This window comes from Macaca mulatta, chromosome X (assembly GCF_049350105.2).
Source record: "Macaca mulatta isolate MMU2019108-1 chromosome X, T2T-MMU8v2.0, whole genome shotgun sequence".
NCBI classification, from domain to species: Eukaryota; Metazoa; Chordata; class Mammalia; order Primates; family Cercopithecidae; genus Macaca; species Macaca mulatta.
Genome location: NC_133426.1, coordinates 110,559,053 through 110,578,732, shown reverse-complemented (window position 1 = coordinate 110,578,732; position 19,680 = coordinate 110,559,053). Strand labels below are relative to the sequence as shown.

Genomic DNA, 19,680 nt, shown 5'->3' with positions numbered 1-19,680 from the left:
GCTTCTACAGACTCCTACCACCACATCACTTCACCTATCTGCACCCACATCCATACACATGGTCTTCCTGTTGATATCATATATGATTATTATGTGCTGAATTGTACCCCTCCAAAATTCATATGTTGGAGTTCTAACCCCCAGTACCTCATAATGTAACATAATTACCTCTTAAGTCAAAGCGAGGTCATTAAGATGGGTCCTAACCCAATACTACTGGTGCCTTTATAAGAAGAGATAAGGACACAGATAACACAGACTGAGGGCTGACCATGTGAAGACACAGGAAGAAAACGGCCATCTACAAGCAAAGGAGAGAAGCCTCTGAAGAAACCAACCCTGTGAGACAATAAATGTGTGTTGTTTAAGTCACCCAGTATGTGGTATTTTGTTATAGCAACCTTAGCAAATTAATATAATGATATTTCCAGACTGCCCTCTAAAGCCAGCCCCTCTCCTTTCCCACTAGATATCTTCTTCTCCTATCAGCTGAATGATAGGAGAATCATTCAGAATGAATGATAGAATCACTACCTTCTTTCTCTCCCTTAACTCCAGCGTTATCAATGTTGTGCTCTCTATTGGGTCATTTCAATCAGGATTCAATTATACTGTTATTTCTCATCTTTATTATATAACACACAAATATTCATCATATGTACACTATATATATATATATACACATATATATATATATATATATATATATATATATATATATATAAAAAACAGGCCAATTTTTTGTGGAATTTGAATCATTGATTACAAAATTGGAAAAAGTGTATATAGTAAATTGTTTTATATGTATATATATATATATTTTTTTTCTCTTGGCTCCACTTTACCACCTGCCATTACCCAATTTCTTTGCTCCCCTTTGATGCAAATCTCTTTTACAGATACATATGAAATATGTTTCTATACACAATATAAGGCTTTGTTGGAACCAGTATTTCTGTCTGAGACTACATTCCCTTAGGCCTTCTACCTACTTCACTTTGGGGCCAAGAAGGAGCGCCAGATGACCATCCTTTCCTATCTCCCACTCTCTCTGCCTGTTCTGTTCCTCACTCACTCTGCCCCAGCTGTAGCCTCCCTGCTGTTTCTCAAACAAGTCATACTCACTATTGTCTTAGAGCCTTTGCAATATCTGTTTCATCTATCAGGAAAGTTCTTCCTCCAGATACCTAGTTTGACCACTCTCTCATCCCCTGACTATTGAATAGTGGTCTCTATTCAGTGTCCTCAATTTTCCTCCTCCCATTCTCTCTTGGACACATTCTAATCAGGGTCCACCTGATTTGTGGGTCCACCTCCACAAATCAGTTGAAACTGCTCCTGTCACGGTTATGGTCATGAGTGACTTCACATTATTCAATACAATGATCAATTCTTAGTCCTCACCTTACTTAACCTATCAGCAGCATTGGGCACAGCTAATGAGTCACTCCTCTTTGGTTCACTTTCTTCCTTTGGCTCCCAGGACACCACACTCTCTGATCTCACTAACTGCTTCTTCTCAGTTTCCTTTACTGGCTTCTCTTCTTCCAAACCTCTTAAAATGAGAATGTCCCAGGGCTCCATCCCTGTTCTTTGCATTCCTATGTATACTCCCTTGGTGATCTCTTTCGGTCCAATAGCTAATACAAAATATTTCTAGGTTAACTTCCAAATTCATGTCTGCAGGCCAGATCTTCATCCTAAACTCCTGTCTGATATATACAGCTGCCTACTCAGCACCTCCATTCAGATGTCTAATGGACATTTCAAACTCAAACTGTCATAGGCAGAACTCCTGATCTATTCTCTAAGACCTATTGCTCCTACTGCCTTCCTCACTTCAGTTGATGGCAACTCCAGCTGTACATTGGCTTGAGCCAAAAACCTTAACATCACCTTCAATTTCTTGCTTTCTCTCCAATCCATCAGGAAATCATTTTGGCTCTATTTCAAAATGCATCCAAAATCCAATCACTTCTTGCCATCTCCATTGGTACATGTAAGGTCGAATCCACCATCATCTCTCATCTGGATAACTACAACAGCTTTCTAACATGCCTCTCTGCTTCCACTCTCATTCCCCTGTGGTGGTACATTCTCAACACAAAAATTAAAGTGATCATTTTAAAATGTAAATCAAATCATGGCATTTCTCTGCTCAAAATCTTGCAAAGACACCGTATTCCACTTGGAATCAGAGTCAAAGTCCCTGCAGAAGCCTGACATTTTCTAGTTCTCCGTTATATCTCTGATCTCTTCTGCCCTCCTCGTTCTGCCACAGCTGTGGCCTTCTTGCTATTCTACAAATAGCCCGGGCTCACACTTGCCATAGGACCGTTGCAATGTCTGTTCCTCCAGGAAGGAGTGCTCTTTTCCAATAGATCCACTCATTTAAATTCTCTCACATTTTCAAGGCTCACATCTCACTATATCAATGAGACCTACCTGAAGCATCCTACTTAATGCTGCAAACTGCCCACCCTGTTTTCTCTATCCCCCTTACCATCCTCTCCTTTTGCTTCATCACCATCTAACACACTATATAATTTATTTACTTATGCTAATTATCTTATTTCAGTCTTCCCCCATTGAAATGTAAGGTCTACAAGGGAAGAGATCTCTGCTTTGGTCACTGATCCCAAGTACCTAGAATTGTGCCTACAATAAAGATTTGTTAAATGAATCATTTTCTGGTGATTTTTGCATTATGACAAGTTAGAGCATATCTTTGTGTAATCTTCTACAACTTGTTCTTTTACAAAACATTATGACTTTTCACCCAACATTATGAATTTCTAAACACTTTACCTATGTTTATACTGTAACAGATAGAGGTGCACTTAAGCAATATATAATATTCTGTTATATGAATATTCCAGTTCATTAATGCATAAGTTGCTTCCATTTTTTCCATTACAAAAAATGCTGCAGTTAATGTTCTTGCAGTAGCCTCCTATTAGTCTATAAACATGTCTCCTAGAATTGAAATTGCTAGATGACACAGTACATGCATCTTCAACCTGACTACACACTGCCAAATAAGTTTCCACAGTAATTGCATCAATTTATATTCATACCAGCAGTGTATGAGTTCCATTTTCCCACATTCTTGCCAATATTTGGTATTTTCAGACTTGTTTAGCCAATCTAATAGGTGAAAGTGAGTATCTCCCTAGTGTTTGAATCTGTATGTCCCAGATTATTTCATGAGGATGAGCATCTTTTTTTAAATTAGACTTTAAGTTCTGGGATACATGTGCAGAACGTGCAGGTTTGTTACTTAGGTATACATGTGCCATGGTGGCTTGCTTCACCCATCAACCCGTCATCTACATTAGGTATTTCTCCTAATGCTATCCCTCCCCTTGCCCCCCGCTCCCCAACAGGCCCCAGTGTGTGATGTTCCCCTCCCTGTCCCCAAATGTTCTCATTGTTCAACTCTCACTTATCAGTGAGAACATGTGGTGTTTGGTTTTCTGTTTCTATATTAGTTTGCTGAGAATGGTGGCTTCTAGCTTCATCCATGTCCCTGTAAAGGACATGAAAAAGGATAAGCATCTTTTTATAGGTTTCCTGGTTATACACATTTCCTCTTCTGTGAAGTACCTTTTCAGGTCATTTACCTATTCATCCTTTAAGTTGTTTGTTTTTTAAGTATTGCTTCTTAGGGGTTCTTTGCATATTCTGTATCAAATTATTGGTCAGCAATATATGTTGCAAAAAGTTTCTCTAAATCTGTTGCTGGTCTTCTTTTTTGCATACACATTATGTTCATTTACAACAAATGTAACTGAAATAAACCTGTTTGAGGAAACACATGACTTTTGGTATGCATGCAACTCTACTGGTGAGAGCCATATATAAGAAAGTATCCTGTTAGGCAGATTTTCAAACTGTTTTATTCAAGTACAATAGACATACATGCATATCTTAGGTGTACATCTTGATAAATGTTCACAAAGTAAAGACACCCATATAACCAGCTCTCAGATCAAGACACAGTACATTACCAACCTCCCCCTGCCCCGCCACAAGCTTCTTTTGTGCCCCTTTCCAGTCACTATGCCCAAGGATGATAACCACTCTCCTGATTATTAGTTTTGCCTCTTTTCTGCTTTAAATAAATGGGATCTTTCAGTATATACTCCTCTGTGTCTGGCTTCTTTTGCTCAACATTAGGTTTGTGAGATTCATCCATGTTGTCGTGAATTTGTAGTTAATTCTCCATTATGTGCTACATTTTAGTGTATGAATATACTGCAATTTATTTATTCATTCTACTGTTTGTGGACACTTGGTTTTTTTTTTTCAGTGTGAGGCTATTACAAATGATGCTGTATGAGCATATTCATAATGTCATTAGTGAATATACATATGCATTTTTCTTGGGTATATACCAAGAAGTGGAGTTGCTGGTCGTAGGGAATGCATAGGTTCAGCTTCAGTAGATAGAGCCAACTAGCTTTCCAAAAATCCTGTACCAATCATTGCTCATCTTTTAACACTAATGTTATTTCTCATTTTTTTCATTATACGATGTTTGTGGAATCAAATATATATCAATCTTTTCCTTTAAAACTTGTGTTTTGGGATTTTGTTTAGGAAATTATTCTGAGGACATGATTTTTTATTGGTTTTAAGATTTCGATTTTGTACTTTGGACTTTTATACATCTAGACTTTATTTTGTATAGGGCATGGATCTAGATTTTTCTCTGAGAAGGGAAACAACTGTCCCAATCACATTTATTAAATTATTCATCGTTTTTTCACTCCTTTGCAATGTCACTTCTTTCATATAACAATTTACTATATGTGCCTTTTCCAATTTTGTAATCAGTGTTTCAAATTCCACAAAAAAATTGGCCTGTTAATATTTTGATTGGAATAATATTGGATTTATGGACTAATTTGAGAAGAATTACCAATTTGCTGACTTAAAGTCTCCACACATACAAATGGAGTATTCTTGGGAAAGACAACCCATCATGGCCCCTAAGCATTCATGCATGTTCTTGCTGATTATGCCAAAAATGTAAGGCACTGATGACTCTTCACCTTGGCCATTCTCAAGACCATGTTTTCAGTGAGAAACCCTGAAGGATGGGGAAACATCACAAAGAGCCAGCTTATTTCCATTTTCTATAAAAGCGGTGGATCCTCCAAATGTGTTGTTTCTTTCCTGTAATGCAACCCACTGTGCAGCCATCCATCATTGGTCCTTTGCATTGCCCTTGTGGGATTTAGGGGGCATTGGGAACGAACACAAACCAACAGGAAGTTCTAGCTACTGCTTTTTCTGAGTAATAAAGTCCTTTGCCTCTCACGCAAGATTCTCATGTCTTCTGACAGAATACATGAAACTGCGTGTGTCAGGTTAATTTGTAAGTTTGTAAATAGGGTCAAATTCTACACTTTTTGTAGTTCTTGACAAGTATATTCCCCCACTTTCCGATTTTTATTAAATTTCCTTTTGTACAATCTCATACTTTTCTGCATAATGGTTTATACATCTTTGTTAGCTATCTTCCTAGCTGCCTTATAGATATTGGGAATATCATGAATGGGTTATTTTTCCTATTGCATTTTCTAATTGATCGCTGAATTCCTCATGCTTTATACATGTCACTAGTATAGCTTCTCATGTGGAATAATGTACTGTTTCCCTTGATAGAATGTTGGCTTCCCTTGAGAGCAGAAACCATGCTTTATTCATGTCTATATTCTCCTAATGAAACGTTTAGTTCAACTAATATGTATTGAGCATTGTTATTATTTGAATATGGTTTGTGCCCACCAAAACTGAGATTGAGACTTGGTCCCCAATGTAACAGTGTTGAGAGGGAGTGGAACCTTTAACAGCCTTCTGGGTCATTAGGGATTCACTCTCATGAAGGGATTAAAGCAGTCTGGTGGGAGTGAGTCCATTCTTACTCTTTGTGGGACTGGATTGGTTATGCAAGTGCAAGTTGTTGTAAAGTGAGGTTGCGTCTCATGTTTGGTGTTTTACTCTCTTTGCAGGGACCTGGTTTCCCTTCCATTTCTCTGCCATGTTTTGCCACAGTACAAGGCCCGCATCAGAAGCTACCAGATGCAGCTGCCTAATCTTAAACTTCCCAGGCTGCAGAACTATGAGTTAAATAAACCTCTTTTCTTTGTAAATTGCCCAGTTTCAGGTATTCACTTATAGCAACACAAAATGGACTAAGACAAGCATCTATTATGTATCAGTTGTGAAATGAAAAGAGGTATACAATCATAAATAAGGTGCCTGCTCTCAAGGAATTTACAAAATATGAAGAAAACAGATATAGCCACAAAATATTTCTGTTAAGAAAGTCATATTGACTGGGCTCAGTGGCTCACGCCTGTAATCCCATCACTCTGGGAGGCCGAGGCTGGCAGATCTCCTGAGGTCAGGAGTTCAAAACCAGCCTGGCCAACATGGTGAAACCTCATCTTTACTAAAAATACGAAAACCAGTGGGGCATGGTGGTGCATGCCTATAGTCCCAGCTACTCGGAAGCTGAGGCAGGAGAACTGCTTGAACCCAGGGAAGGCGAGATCACGCCACTGCACTCCAGCCTGAGTAACAGAGCAAGGCTCCGTCTCAAAAAAAAATAAAAGAAAGAAAGTAATATTATGTATTATAACAAAGGTATGAACAAAGTGCTGTAGGAGAAGGGGAAATTCATTGTGACTTGGAAGATTCTGGAAGTCTTCAAACAATATGTGCTGTTTGAGCTGGGCCTCAGACGGTGATCTAGACTGGTGCAGATGGAGAGCTAGGGAAGGGAGGTAACTTCTTACACCATGCTTGGCATTCAGAGCCTTCCACAATATAGTCCCAAACTGTCTTCCCAAACCCAGCTGCTATGTCCTCCAGGAAATTAAAGTTAGTCTTTCATGCCAAATTCATTCATCAATCATATTCTAAACCCAAAATGTTTGAGTTCCCACCTTGTTGTTCTGCACCATAGCACAATGACTAAGAACAAAGAATCTGGAGCCAAAGGAATTTGATTTTCGTCCAGATTCTACACTGGCTATGAAGTCTTGGGCAAATAAAGCTACAAATGGTGCTTATCTCATAGGATTGTGTGATCAATCAGGTAATTCTTGTAAAACTTTGGCATAGTACCTGGCACAGAGTACAATACTATGAATGGTACCTCTACTTTATCCATCCCTCTAATCTTAAGTCAATTAAAACATACTTATTGTATATCCACTATGTGCAATAGATGTTATTACATATCATGAATAAAAACACAAAGATGAATAACACCCTATTTCTGCCCAGTGACATGTCAAGTAGAGGATAAAAAATACGTACATACATAATCGCGAGTCAAGGCAAATTAAAAGACCTGGATTCTCCTAGCTCTGGCCCTTGATAACATGAAGAAGTCGGATCACATGATCACCAAGACCACTTCTAAATCTAATATTATAATTCTATGACATCTATGATTTTAAATGTTATATCAAGATTGATAAGTAACAGGGGAAAGTGGAAAAGAGGGAAGCCTAATTCTACCTGAGAGAGTCCAAGAAGCCTGCATAGAGGAAATGACATTTGAATTGGGTCTTTAAAAATGGATAGCATTTGTTGAAGTAAGAAATGGGGGCAATGGAATTCCAGAAAGAGGAGAAAAGAAGAACAAAGAGAAATGTAGGGCACACTTGAGAAACATCCAGTAGTCTTGTGTAGTTGGGACATCGAGATTCATAATATTTAAGTAGAGGAAAATGAGGTGAAAAAGGTAGGCTGGTGTCAGATTATGGAGGACCTTGAATGTCATGCCAAGTGGTTTGGATTTTATCTTATAAACTATTAACATTGGAAGGTGAAAAGAAGAGCCAATAAAAAGAGTTGTGGCAGTTTTTCAGGTATAAAATCAGGAAAGACTGAACTAAGGCTGTGGGTCTAATAATTGAAAAGAAAGGACAGAAGTCTTCTGTCATTTTTTCATATACTACTTTGTGTATATTCTTGAATGATTTTTAATCGAACATGTTTGGAGGGCAGGGCCCATTCATCCATTCTATATCTATTGAGCACTTACTATGTGCATGACAATCTGGGAACTGGAAATAGAGTAATGAGTGAGAGAGTCACGTTCCCTATATGATAGTATCCTTTGTGTTGAAAGTACCAGAAGATGATGATACCATTGGAAGTGGAAAGACTAGGGACAGATTGGTAAGGAGAATAAATAGTTTAATCTTTGACATATTAAGTTTGGAATGCCTATATTTCAGTGAAAATATCAAGTAGGCAGTTGTATACAGGTATCTTGAGCTTTCATGTACTCTATCTCAGAGTTGACCCTTTTTGTACTCCATCTCCATTATCATAATAAATTTTTTAAGGTTTGCTGTTTACTTTTTGAAAAACCTAATGAATTAGTGGCATTTGTATAGATAATAACATAGTAGATAATATTAATCAATATATGTTATACTGAATATGTCAACATGAGGCATCAACACACATAAACTGATTTCTTAACAGATATATATTTTTCTCTTAAAATAGAAGGGCATTATATGTAAGAAACTCATTATAATCCCATTTATGATAATCTGCTTTACTGTTGGTAATAGTTTAAAAATTAAGCAAAAAATAAAAATCCCAAAAAAGATATGAACACTATGTAGAATATTATGAAACTTGGAGAGACATTAAAATTAGAATTTCAACCATTATTTTTGTTTACATTAAAACTCAACAGTTAAGTTTTGCTGAAATTAAAATCTCAACAGTAATTTTGTGAAAGGAAAATTTCAGCATCTATTTCTGTGCATATTGATAAGAATAGTTAAGAAACTCTTGAGGAATAAGAATGAGGTGGGAAGACTTTCCCTATCAGATATCAAGACATTTATTATTATTACTGTTACAGGTAACAAGGCAATGCTGTATTGGCACATGATTAGATAAATAAACTGGTAGAATAGAACAGACAGGTCAGAAATCGTCCCAAGAATATATGAACACTTGATATTTGACAGAGTTGGCATTGTAACTAAATGGGAGAAGAAAAGACTTTTCAACAAATGATATTGGGGCAATTGGATATTCATAAAGAAAAAATTGGACCTCTATTCTCATATTCTACATGAAAATTAATTCCAAGTATATTCAAAACATAAATGTGAAAGTCAAAACTATAAAAGTGTTAAATGTTATTATAAAGGAATATCTTCATGATATTGGGGTATAGAAAGATTTCATTGAAAAGACACAAAAAGCACTTACCATAAAAAAGGATTGATAACTTCGATATCTATCTTATAATTAGAACTTATGTTTATCAAAAGAAATCATTAAAATGGAAAAATAAGTGACAAAATTGGGAGAGATATATGGAACACATATAAAGGAGAAAGAACTAAAAACAACTTCTACAAATTAATTTGAAAAAGTTACACAACTCAACAGGAAAAAATGGCAAATGTCTTGAATAAATGCTTCACAAAAGAGGAAATACTAACATTCAATACGCTTGTGAAAAGATGCTCAACATTATTAGTAATCAGGAAAATCAAATTATAAGATGCCATTTACACTCATTAGATAGGCAAAAATTAAGAAGTCTGATAATACTAAGTGTTGACCACCAGGTGGAGCAATGGGAACTGTTAAACCTGGCTAGTAAGGGTGTGAATCGGTACATGCCATTAGGAAAAGTTAGGCATCATTCAATTAAATTGAAGGTGCTCATATTCCATAAACCAGAATTCTACATAAATCCCCTAGAGATATCTATGTTTATGTACATTACCAAGAAAAATCATGGTAGTTCTGTTTTGTAACAGTCAAAAATTGGATTTCATACCACCCCAGTTAAAATGACCATTATCAAAAAGACAAAAAAAAATGACAGACGCTGGCAAGGATGTGGAGAAAGGGGAACTCTTATACACTGTTATTGGGAATGTAAGTTGGTACAGCCATTATGGAAAACGGTATGGGTGTTCCACAAAAAACTAAAAATAGCACTATCATTATGATTCAGCAATCTTGCTGCTGGGTATATTTCAAAAAAAAATTTTTTTTAACCGTATATTGAAGAGATATCTGCACTCCTATGTTTATTGCAGCACTATTCACAAGATCCAAGTTATGGAATCAACCTAAGTGTCCATCAGTCAATAAATGGATAAAGAAAATGTTGTGTATGTACACATTTTAATAGTATTAAGCTATAAAAAAGGAATGCAAGACTCCTGGGCAAGATGGCTGAATAGGAACAGCTCCAGTGTGCAGCTCTCAGCGAGACCAATGCAGAAGGTGGGTGATTTCTGCATTTCCAACTGAGGTAACCGGTACATCTCATTGGGACTGGTTAGACAGTGAGTGCAGCCCACAGAGGGCGAGCAGAAGCAGGGTGGGGCATTGCCTCACCCAGGAAGTTCAAGGGGTCGGGGAACTCCCTCCCTAAAGCCATGAAGGACTGTGCCATGAGGGACTGTGCTATCTGGCCCAGATACTACGCTTTTCCCAAGGTCTTTGCAACCTAAAGACCAGGAAATTCCCTCAGGTGTCTACACCACACGGGCCCTGGGCTTCAAGCACAAATCTGGGCGGCTGTTTGGGCAGACACCGAGCTAGCTGCAGGAGTTTTTTTCATACCCCAGTGAAGCCTGGAACACCAGCAAGACAGAACCGTTCATTCCTCTGGAAAGTGGACTGAAGCCAGGGAGCCAAGTGGTCTTGCTCAGCGGATCCCAGTCTCACAGAGCCCAGCAAGCTAAGATCCACTGTCTTGAAGTTCTTGCTGCCAGCACAGAAGTCTGAAGTCGACCTGGGACGCTCGACCTTGGTGGGAGAGTGGGGGGTCTGCCATTACTGAGGCTTGAGTAGACGGGTTTTCCCCTCACAATATAAACAAAGCCTCTGGAAAGTTCTGACTGGGCAGAGCCCACTGCAATGCCACAAAGTCGCTGCAGCCAGATTGCCTCTCTAGATTCCTCCTCTCTGGGAAGGGCATCTCTGAAAGAAAGGCAGCAGCCCCAGTCAGGGGCTTATAGATAAAACCCCCATCTCCTTGAGACAGAGCACGGAGAAGGGGCGGCTGTGGGTGCAGTTTCTGCAGACTTAAACATTCCTGCCTGCTGGTTCTGAAGAGAGAAGCAGATATCCCAGCACAGTGCTGTAGCTCTGCTAAGGGACAGATTGCCTCCTCAAGTGGGTCCCTGACCCTTGTGCCTCCTGACACGGAGACACCTCCCAGCAGGGGTCAACAGACACCTTATACAGGACAGCTCCAGCTGGCATCTGGCAGGTGCCCCTCTGGAACAAAGCTTCCAGAGGAAGGAGCAGGAAGCAATCTTTGCGGTTCTGCAGCCCCCACTGGTGATACCCAGATAAACAGGGTCTGGAGTGGACCCCCAGGAAACTCCAGCAGACCTGCAGAAGAGTGGCCTGACTAATAGAAGGAAAACCAACAAACAGAAAGCAATACCATCAACAGCAACAAAAAGGACAAACACGCAAAAACTCCATCCAAAGGTCACCAACAGCAAAGACCAAAGGTAGATAAATCCACGAAGATGAAGGAAAAACAATGCAAAAAGGCTGAAAATTGCAAAAACCAGAAAGCCTCTTCTCCTCCAAAGGATTACAGAGATTGAAGATCAACTTAATGAAATGAAGCATGAAGACGAGATTAGAGAAAAAGGAATGAAAAGGAACAAAAAAAAAAGGCTCCAAGAAATATGGGACTATGTGAAAAGAACAAACCTATATTTGATCGGCGAACCTGAAAGTGATGGGGAGAATGGAACCAAGTTGGAAAACACACTTGACGATATTATCCAGGAGAACTTACCCAACATAGCAAGGCAGGCCAACATTCAAATTCAGGAAATAGAGAGAACACCACAAAGATACTCCTCGAGAAGAGCAATTCCAAGACACATAATTGTCAGATTCACCAAGGTTGAAATGAAGGAAAAAATGTTAAGGGGAGCCAGAGAGAAAGGTCGGATTACCCACAAAGGGAAGACCATTAGACTAACAACAAATCTCTCTGCAGAAATCCTACAAGCCAGAAGAGAGTGGGGCCAATATTCAACATTCTTAAAGAAAAGAATTTTCAAACCAGAATTTCACCTCCAGCCAAATAAAACTTCATAAGCAAAGGAGAAATAAAATCCTTTAGAGACAAGCAAATGCTAAGGGATTTTGTCACCATCAGGCCTGCCTTACAACACCTCCTGAAGGAAGAACTAAATACAGAAAGGAAAAACTGGAACCAGCCACTGCAAAAACAAACCGAAATGTAAAGACCATCGACACTATAAGAAACTGCATTAACTAATGGGCAAAATAACCAGCTAGCATCATAATGACAGGATCAAATTCACACATAACAATATTAACCTTAAATGTAAATGGGATAAATACCACAATTAAAAAGCCATAGACTGGCAAATTGGATAAAGAGTCAAGACCCATCAGTGTGCTGTATTCTGGAGACCCATCTCATGTGCAAAGACACACATAGGCTCAAAATAAAGGGATGGAGGAAGATTTATCAAGCAAATGGAAAGCAAAAATAAGCAGGGGTTGCAATCCTACTCTCTGATAATACAGACTTTAAACCAACAAAGATCAAAAAAGACAAAGAAGGGAATTAAATAATGGTAAAGGGATCAATGCAACAAGAAGAGCTAACTATCTTAAATATATGTGCACCCAATACAGGAGCACTCAGATTCATAAAGCAAATTCTTAGAGACCTACATAGAGACTTAGACTCCTACACAATAATAGTGGGAGACTTTAACAACCCACTTTCAATATTAGACAGATCAACGAGACAGAAAACTAACAAGGATATTCAAAACTTGAACTCAGTTCTGGACCAAGCGGACCTAATAGACATATATAGAACTCCATCCAAATCAGCAGATTATACATTCTTCTCAGCACCACATAGCACTTATTCTAAAATCGACCACATAATTGGAAGTAAAACACTCCTCAGCAAATGCAAAAGACCGGAAATCATAACAGTCTCTCAGACCACAGTGCAATCAAATTAGATCTCAGGATTAAGAAACTCACTCAAAACCGCACAACTACATGGAAACTAAACAACATGCTCCTGAATGACTACTGTGTAAATAATGAAATTAAGGCAGAAATAAATAACTTCTCTGAAACCAATGAGAACAAAGATAAAAAGTACCACAATCTCTGGGACACAGCTAAACCGGTGTGTAGAGGGAAATTTATAGCACTAAATGCCCACAGGAGACAGCAGGAAAGATCTAAAATCGACACCTTAACATCATAATTAAAAGAACTAGAGAAGCAAGAACAAACAAATTCAAAAGCTAGCAGAAGACAAGAAATAACTAAGATCAGAGCAGAACTGAAGGTGATAGAGACACAAAAAATCCTTCAAAAAATCCATGAATCCAGGAGCTGGTTCTTTGAAAAAAAATAACAAAATAGATAGACCTCTAGCCAGACTAGTAAAGAAGAAAAGAGAGAAGAATCAAATAGACACAATTAAAAAAAGATAAAGGGGAGATCACCACTGATCCCACAGACATACAAACTACCATCAGAGAATACTATAAATACCTCTATGCAAATAAACTAGAAAATCTGGAAGAAATGGATAAATTCCTGGACACATGCACCCTCCGAAGACTAAACCAGGAAGAACTCGAATCCCTGAATAGACCAATAACAAGTTCTGAAATTGAGGCAGTAATTAATAGCCTACCAACCAAAAAAAGCTCAGGACCAGATGGATTCACAGCCGAGTTCTACCAGAGGTACAAAGAGGAGCTTGTACCATTCCTTCTGAAACTATTCCAAACAATAGAAACAGATGAGCTCCTCCCTAACTCATTTTATGATGCCAGCATCATCCTGACACCAAAACCTGGCAGAGACACAACAAAAAAAGAAAATTTCAGGCCAACATCCTTAGTGAACATCAATGTGAAAATCCTCAATAAAATACTGGCAAAACGAATCTAGCACCACATTAAAATGCTTATCCACCACAATCAAGTCAGCTTCATCCCTGGGGTGCAAGGCTGGTTCAACACACGCAAATCAATAAATGTAATCCATCACATAAACAGAGCTAATGACAAAAGCCATATGATTATCTCAATAGATGCAGAAAAGGCCTTTGATAAAATTCAACACCATTAATGCTAAAAACACTCAATAAACAAGGAATTGATGGAACATATTTCAAAATAATGAGAGCTATTTATGACAAACCCACAGCCAATATCATACTGAATGGACAAAAGCTGGAAGTATTCCCTTTGAAAACTGGTTCAAGACAAGGATGCCCTCTCTCAACACTCCTATTCAACATAGTATTGCAAGTTCTGGCCAGGGCAATCAGGCAAGAGAAACCAATAAAGTGTATTCAAATAGGAAGAAAGGAAGTCAAATTGTCTCTGTTTGCAGATGACATGATTGTATATTTAGAAACCCCATGGTCTCAGCCCATAAACTCCTTAAGCTGATAAGCAACTTCAGCAAAGTCTCAGGATACAAAATCAATGTGCAAAAATCATAAGCATTCTTATACACAAATAATAGTCAAACAGAGAGCCAAATCATGAGCAAACTCCCATTCATAATTGCTACAAAGATAATAAAATACCTAGGAATCTAACTTAAAAGGGATGTGAAGGACCTCTTCAAGGAGGACTACAAACCACTGCTCAAGGAAATAAGAGAGGACACAAACAAATGGAAAAACATTCCATGTTCACAATGTTCATGGATAGGAAGAATCAATATCATGAAAATGGCCATACTGCCCAAAGTAATTTATAGGTTCAATGCTATTCCCTTCAAGCTACCATTGACTTTCTTCACAGAATTAGAAAAAAACTACTCTGAATTTCATATGGAAGCTGGGCGTGGTGACTCATGCCTGTAATCCCAGCACTTTGGGAGGCCAAGGCAGGTGGATCACCTGAGGTTGGGAGTTCGAGACCAGCCTGACCAATATGGAGAAACCCCATCTCTACTAAAAATACAAAATTATCTGTAGGGGGAAACTATAACACATGTCATCTTGGAAATCCTCAAAACCCCAGAGTTGAAACAAATAGGACAGTTATACATTGTGAATCTGTTTGAGAAGTTTCAGTTCCTGAACTGGTGCTAATAGCAAACATGCCATCAGTAACACAAACTCATCAAATGTTCCAGTTGAAAGTAATTTTTTATTATTACTATTATCATCAGTAGAAGCATCATTATCATTAGCACAAAACTAAATCCGCTATTAAAAGAAAACAAAAACACAGCCCAAAGGCATGTGTCCTGCTGACAGTGAGTCAATAAGTTTATCTTCGTGTACAAGGGACAGTACCCAGAGAATATACCACATCACAGCTTGATAATAAATTCAATAATTCGACCAACGTTATTGAGCACCTAGGCACAATGGAAGATTTAAAAATGCATACAAGAATCCCTGCTTTCAATAAGTTCTATGGTCTAGTAGGAGGTATTGAAGAATACAAGAACAGAGTCACATGAGATTAGTGACATAATAGAATCAGTACCATGTATGAAGTGCTGTTAGAAAAGGGCATCACAGAGACTAATGTCGCATTCAGTTGGGGGAAATCAAGAGGCTCCATAGAGAAGGTGACCTCTGAACTGGGCTTTGAGGAGCTGGAAGGATTCTGGTAGACTGGCATGTGAAGAAGGAGCACTGCAGGTGGAAAGAATAGTGTGGGCCAAAGTATGGCCATGGGAAAGTTCATGGAATGTCTGGGGAGAGAACAAGAGTTCATTATGGCTAGTGTTTGGGGTTTATGTAAGTGGGGTGACAATATGTTGAAAGTTATATGAGGACCGTATTTTGAAAGGCTCTGAATGACAGGCTAAGATTTCTGATCTTTATGTCATACTAACTACATTTACCACATCAACAAAATATGCAATTATCTGTGAAGAGATATGGTCACTTCACTTCCAGGTTTCTTAGGGAAACTAAAATAGTTTCTAGGCAATGTTATCACTTTGCTGTCAGAAATGTCCTAGCAAATAACACCAAGCAGACTATAGCAAATGTTTCTATTTTGCATGTAATTAAATCTCTTCTTTCGAAGTTTTATCCTTTCCATCCATGGGCCATACTTCTTCACACTCCCATCTCCAGCCCCACTAGTTCTTGTGGCACCTGATGAGTTCACGCAAGCCTAATTTGGGATTTCCAGTCACAGCTGCTACCCTAAAAGTAGGACCCACAGCCTTGAGAAGTGAGAGGTGGTGGTAGAGGCAGTGAACAATGTCATGAAAATGTAGCCATCTGAGAAGTTTTATGGAATTCCCATCCTAAGAGTCAAGCATAGTTCTTTGAAATTGGAGTTCCACTCAATTTGGTCTGGAGGACACCTAGAGGGGTCCCAGAGCTCAAAGTGCCTAAATAAGGTCATCTTTTAAGTTTCTGCTTATTGCCAAGGAATTCCTTAAATGAATGACACTTAATCTGTGTTACACGTTATTTAAAGGCCTCCTGGCTCTGAGGCTACTGAAGCTGTGGAGAGACTGGGGCGAACGTTTCTTTTTGACTAAGGAATCCTGTTGGGCTTTGTCCTTGCTCAACAGGTTGGTAGTTGGGAACTTCTCCCATGCAATGAGTTTACAGATGCTAAAGTATTAGGCAACTGAGCCAAAGAAGTAAGCTACATAGAACCAAGCAGGGAAGATTTAGAATAACAAAGATGGCATGGCCACACTTTCTGCAGCTAGTCAGTCTTCAGCTCTTTCCTGGAGTGTGACTTCCTCTACAGATACTCATGGATTGCTGTAGTGAGGCCCCATGTCACCCTGGACCTTAGGATGACCAGGGAGCCTCCACGGTAGATCAGGAGGATCAGGAGTAGCTTTTGGCCCCAAGTGTTCCACACATCCTGGGCAGAGACCCACAGGCTTGGCATGCTCTGCCATCCAATATGGGACTGCATATTACCAACCAGCACAATCAGAGGATACAGAACTAGGCAGGTGATTGTTTCATTGACACTACCAGACAACAAGGCAGGAACCCAATGGGGCAGGCCTTGCTCTGCCAGGCCATCCTGGATGGGGTGCTTGAAAGAAAAATATAGAGCACTCCCCAGGCTGTTCCTGGCCAGGACAGGCCAGAAACCACGGTAGTAGCCCCGTGACAGCTGCCCCCAAAGCCCGTAAGAATTGCATTCTTCAAGAATGTTGAAGCTGCTGGGGAAGCGAGCTTGCTTGTGACCATCCTGGAGTACATTTTGCACCCTTTCAAAGGGGCTGAGTGCCACAGCCTCCACCAGGCCAGACATGACCCCTGCAACCCAGTGGTGTCCCAGGGTATGTGGCCCAACAGGAGAGAGAAAGCACAGCAGGCTATCATAAGTCCCAAACAGAAGAGTCCTTTGCAACGTCTTGGAGAGAAGAGGAGGGTAGGTTCCCCAGTAGAAGTATTGAGGACCTTCGCGCCAAAGCTGTCTCACAGCCTCTGACACTGCCATGGCATGGATCTGTTGCCGGAACACAAACTTATAGATAGGAAAGGTCAGAAAAGTAGACATAGAGTTGGAAACGGCCCCAAGGGCATAGGCCTGGGAATGCCAGCTTTTCTTTCCTGGAGCCTCTGCACGTGTCCTGGGCTGAAGCTCCTTCCCGGGAGAGTGGTTCTGCTCCCCCATGCTGAAGACAACTGTGTGCAGATGGAAGAAACAGGCAAGGGTGGTAAAAAAAGAGATTAGACCGACCAATTAATTCTGTTGGCAAGCATTTTCATTGCTTAATTGGAAATGAACCCTAAGAAACTCAGCTCAACAGAAACAAGCAATTCTTTGAGCCAGTTTCTGATATATAAGCACACCCTTAAGAAATTAAGAATTCATTAACCTTAAATTAAAAGAAAGGCAATCAGTTTTTCTGAACAGAGCCACCACTACAGTATTTTGCTGACACAGCAAATATTCCAATATTCAAAGAAGGATTACAACTGAAGAACATGAAATAGAGGAGGGGAAGACTCCAAAACCTAATGCATCAACTTTCATGACATAAAACTGTCCATTTTATAAACTACTAGAATAATAAGTTGCTATTCTGTTTCAAAAAAAACTGGCACTGTCTTGCAGAAGAAGAAAGGCATTTAACAGTTGAAGTGCAATGCTTTCTCTAGAAGTTGGTATTAAATTTGGAGAGGGGGAATCTCCCCTCACCTTTCTCTCCATAGATTTCTGCCCAAGTTGTAGATGTTTCATGGCAATGCCCAGCCCCTCTCCGGCAAGTGGGGAAGGGAAAGAGCAGCTACTCTTGGAAGTTCAGTGCCTAAAGGATCAACACCTGGCAATTTCCAAACCTAACCTTTTAGACTTGTAGTTATATAACAGAGCAGGGTTTCTTAAACTCCGTGCTATTGACATTTTGGGCAGGATAATTTTTTATTCTTGGTCCCTGTCCTGTGCATTGGAGGATATTCAGAGGCTCCCTGGCTTTGACTCAGTGTGTGCCAGTAGCACCAGTGGTGACATACCCAGTGTGACGACCAAAAATATCTTGAGACCTTGCCAAATGTCCCCTGGGAGGCAAAACTGTTCCCGGCTCAGAACCACTATACTATATAGAATAGGCAGTGCAAGGACTCCAAACTATTGCTTCTTATCCCAGAAAGGCCGGGAAGCAGATGGCTAGTATGAGAAGCAACTTGGAAGCCAGGACATATCAAGGAACTTTGGGATCGAAAAAAAATGAATGCTCAGAGCAGATCTGAGGAAGTTTGCCGGGAAGGAAAGAGGGGGTCCCTGGGCTGACGAGACAGGGTGTGCAACAGCCAGAGCTGGCACCTCAGGGAAAGAGCACAGAGCTGTGTGGGTGTGGGGCAGGAGGACAAGGGAGAGGGGGAGGGGCATGATGGCCAGTCTGGAGGGCTTCCATCTACAGTGACAGGGACAGGAAGCCTGGCAGGAACAGCAGACCCACAGGTTCCCCTCAGAACCCTGGGCTATGTGGTGGAGGGTGTGAAGGTTGGGACTCTAATTAAGCTAGCAGACCGATGGGGGACCACAGAGTCCAGGATGAGGTCCCCAGGGAGGAGTAGAAGCCACACACTGCAAGAAGCCCAGTGCAGCCTTCCCAGGGCTGCCAGGCCAAGAATCCACCTTGGCGTACTATTCCTTCCAGAATCACTCCCATCAGCTCTGCTCTTCCCTAGCCCCTTCTCCCTGCTACATCCATCTCCCCACAATCCCATTCCTGTCCCCCCGCCCCATCCATATCCCCACAGTCTCATTCATACCCCCCGCTCCATCCATATCCCCTCAATCTCATTCAATCCCCCCTGCTCCATCCATATCCTCACAATCTCATTCATACCCCACCCCGCTCCATCCATATCCCCACAATCTCATTCATACCCCCCTGCTCCATCCACTTTCCCACAATCTCACTTTACCACCACTCCCAGCCACACTCACCTCTTGGTGGAGAGATATGGAGGCTCAGCCTCCTGCGCTTGGCCCATCACCACCTCCCCGTCCTCCGTATTCCATGATGGCCTTAAGCCTCAGCCTCCTTAATGCTCATGGCCAGTAAACTGGGAGGGCCCCTCTGCCTCTTACCCTTTAGCTGAGAAATGAGCAGGAGTAAAAGTTCAAGAGGCCCACTATTTGCATCCCT

General features: G+C 40.2%; 2 protein-coding genes across 3 annotated transcripts in view; both read right to left on the bottom strand.

The window, feature by feature from the left end:
- The window catches only part of LOC697805 (thymosin beta-15A), a 55,528-nt gene that overhangs the window by 18,492 nt on the left and 17,356 nt on the right, over positions 1-19,680 (bottom strand). The window lies entirely within an intron of this gene.
- LOC106995284 (solute carrier family 25 member 53-like) overlaps positions 3,883-19,680 on the bottom strand; it is a 33,154-nt gene continuing 17,356 nt past the window's right edge. Inside the window, exons 2-3 of one of the 2 annotated variants that reach the window (XM_077989262.1) lie at positions 19,479-19,629; positions 3,883-17,707 (exon numbers count right to left, since the gene is read on the bottom strand). In XM_077989262.1, coding sequence (XP_077845388.1) covers positions 16,803-17,696 — 894 coding nt within the window. In that variant the 5' untranslated portion in view covers positions 17,697-17,707; positions 19,479-19,629 and the 3' untranslated portion in view covers positions 3,883-16,802. The remainder of the gene's footprint in view (positions 17,708-19,478; positions 19,630-19,680) is intronic. The other variant, XM_077989261.1, reaches the window with a different exon arrangement.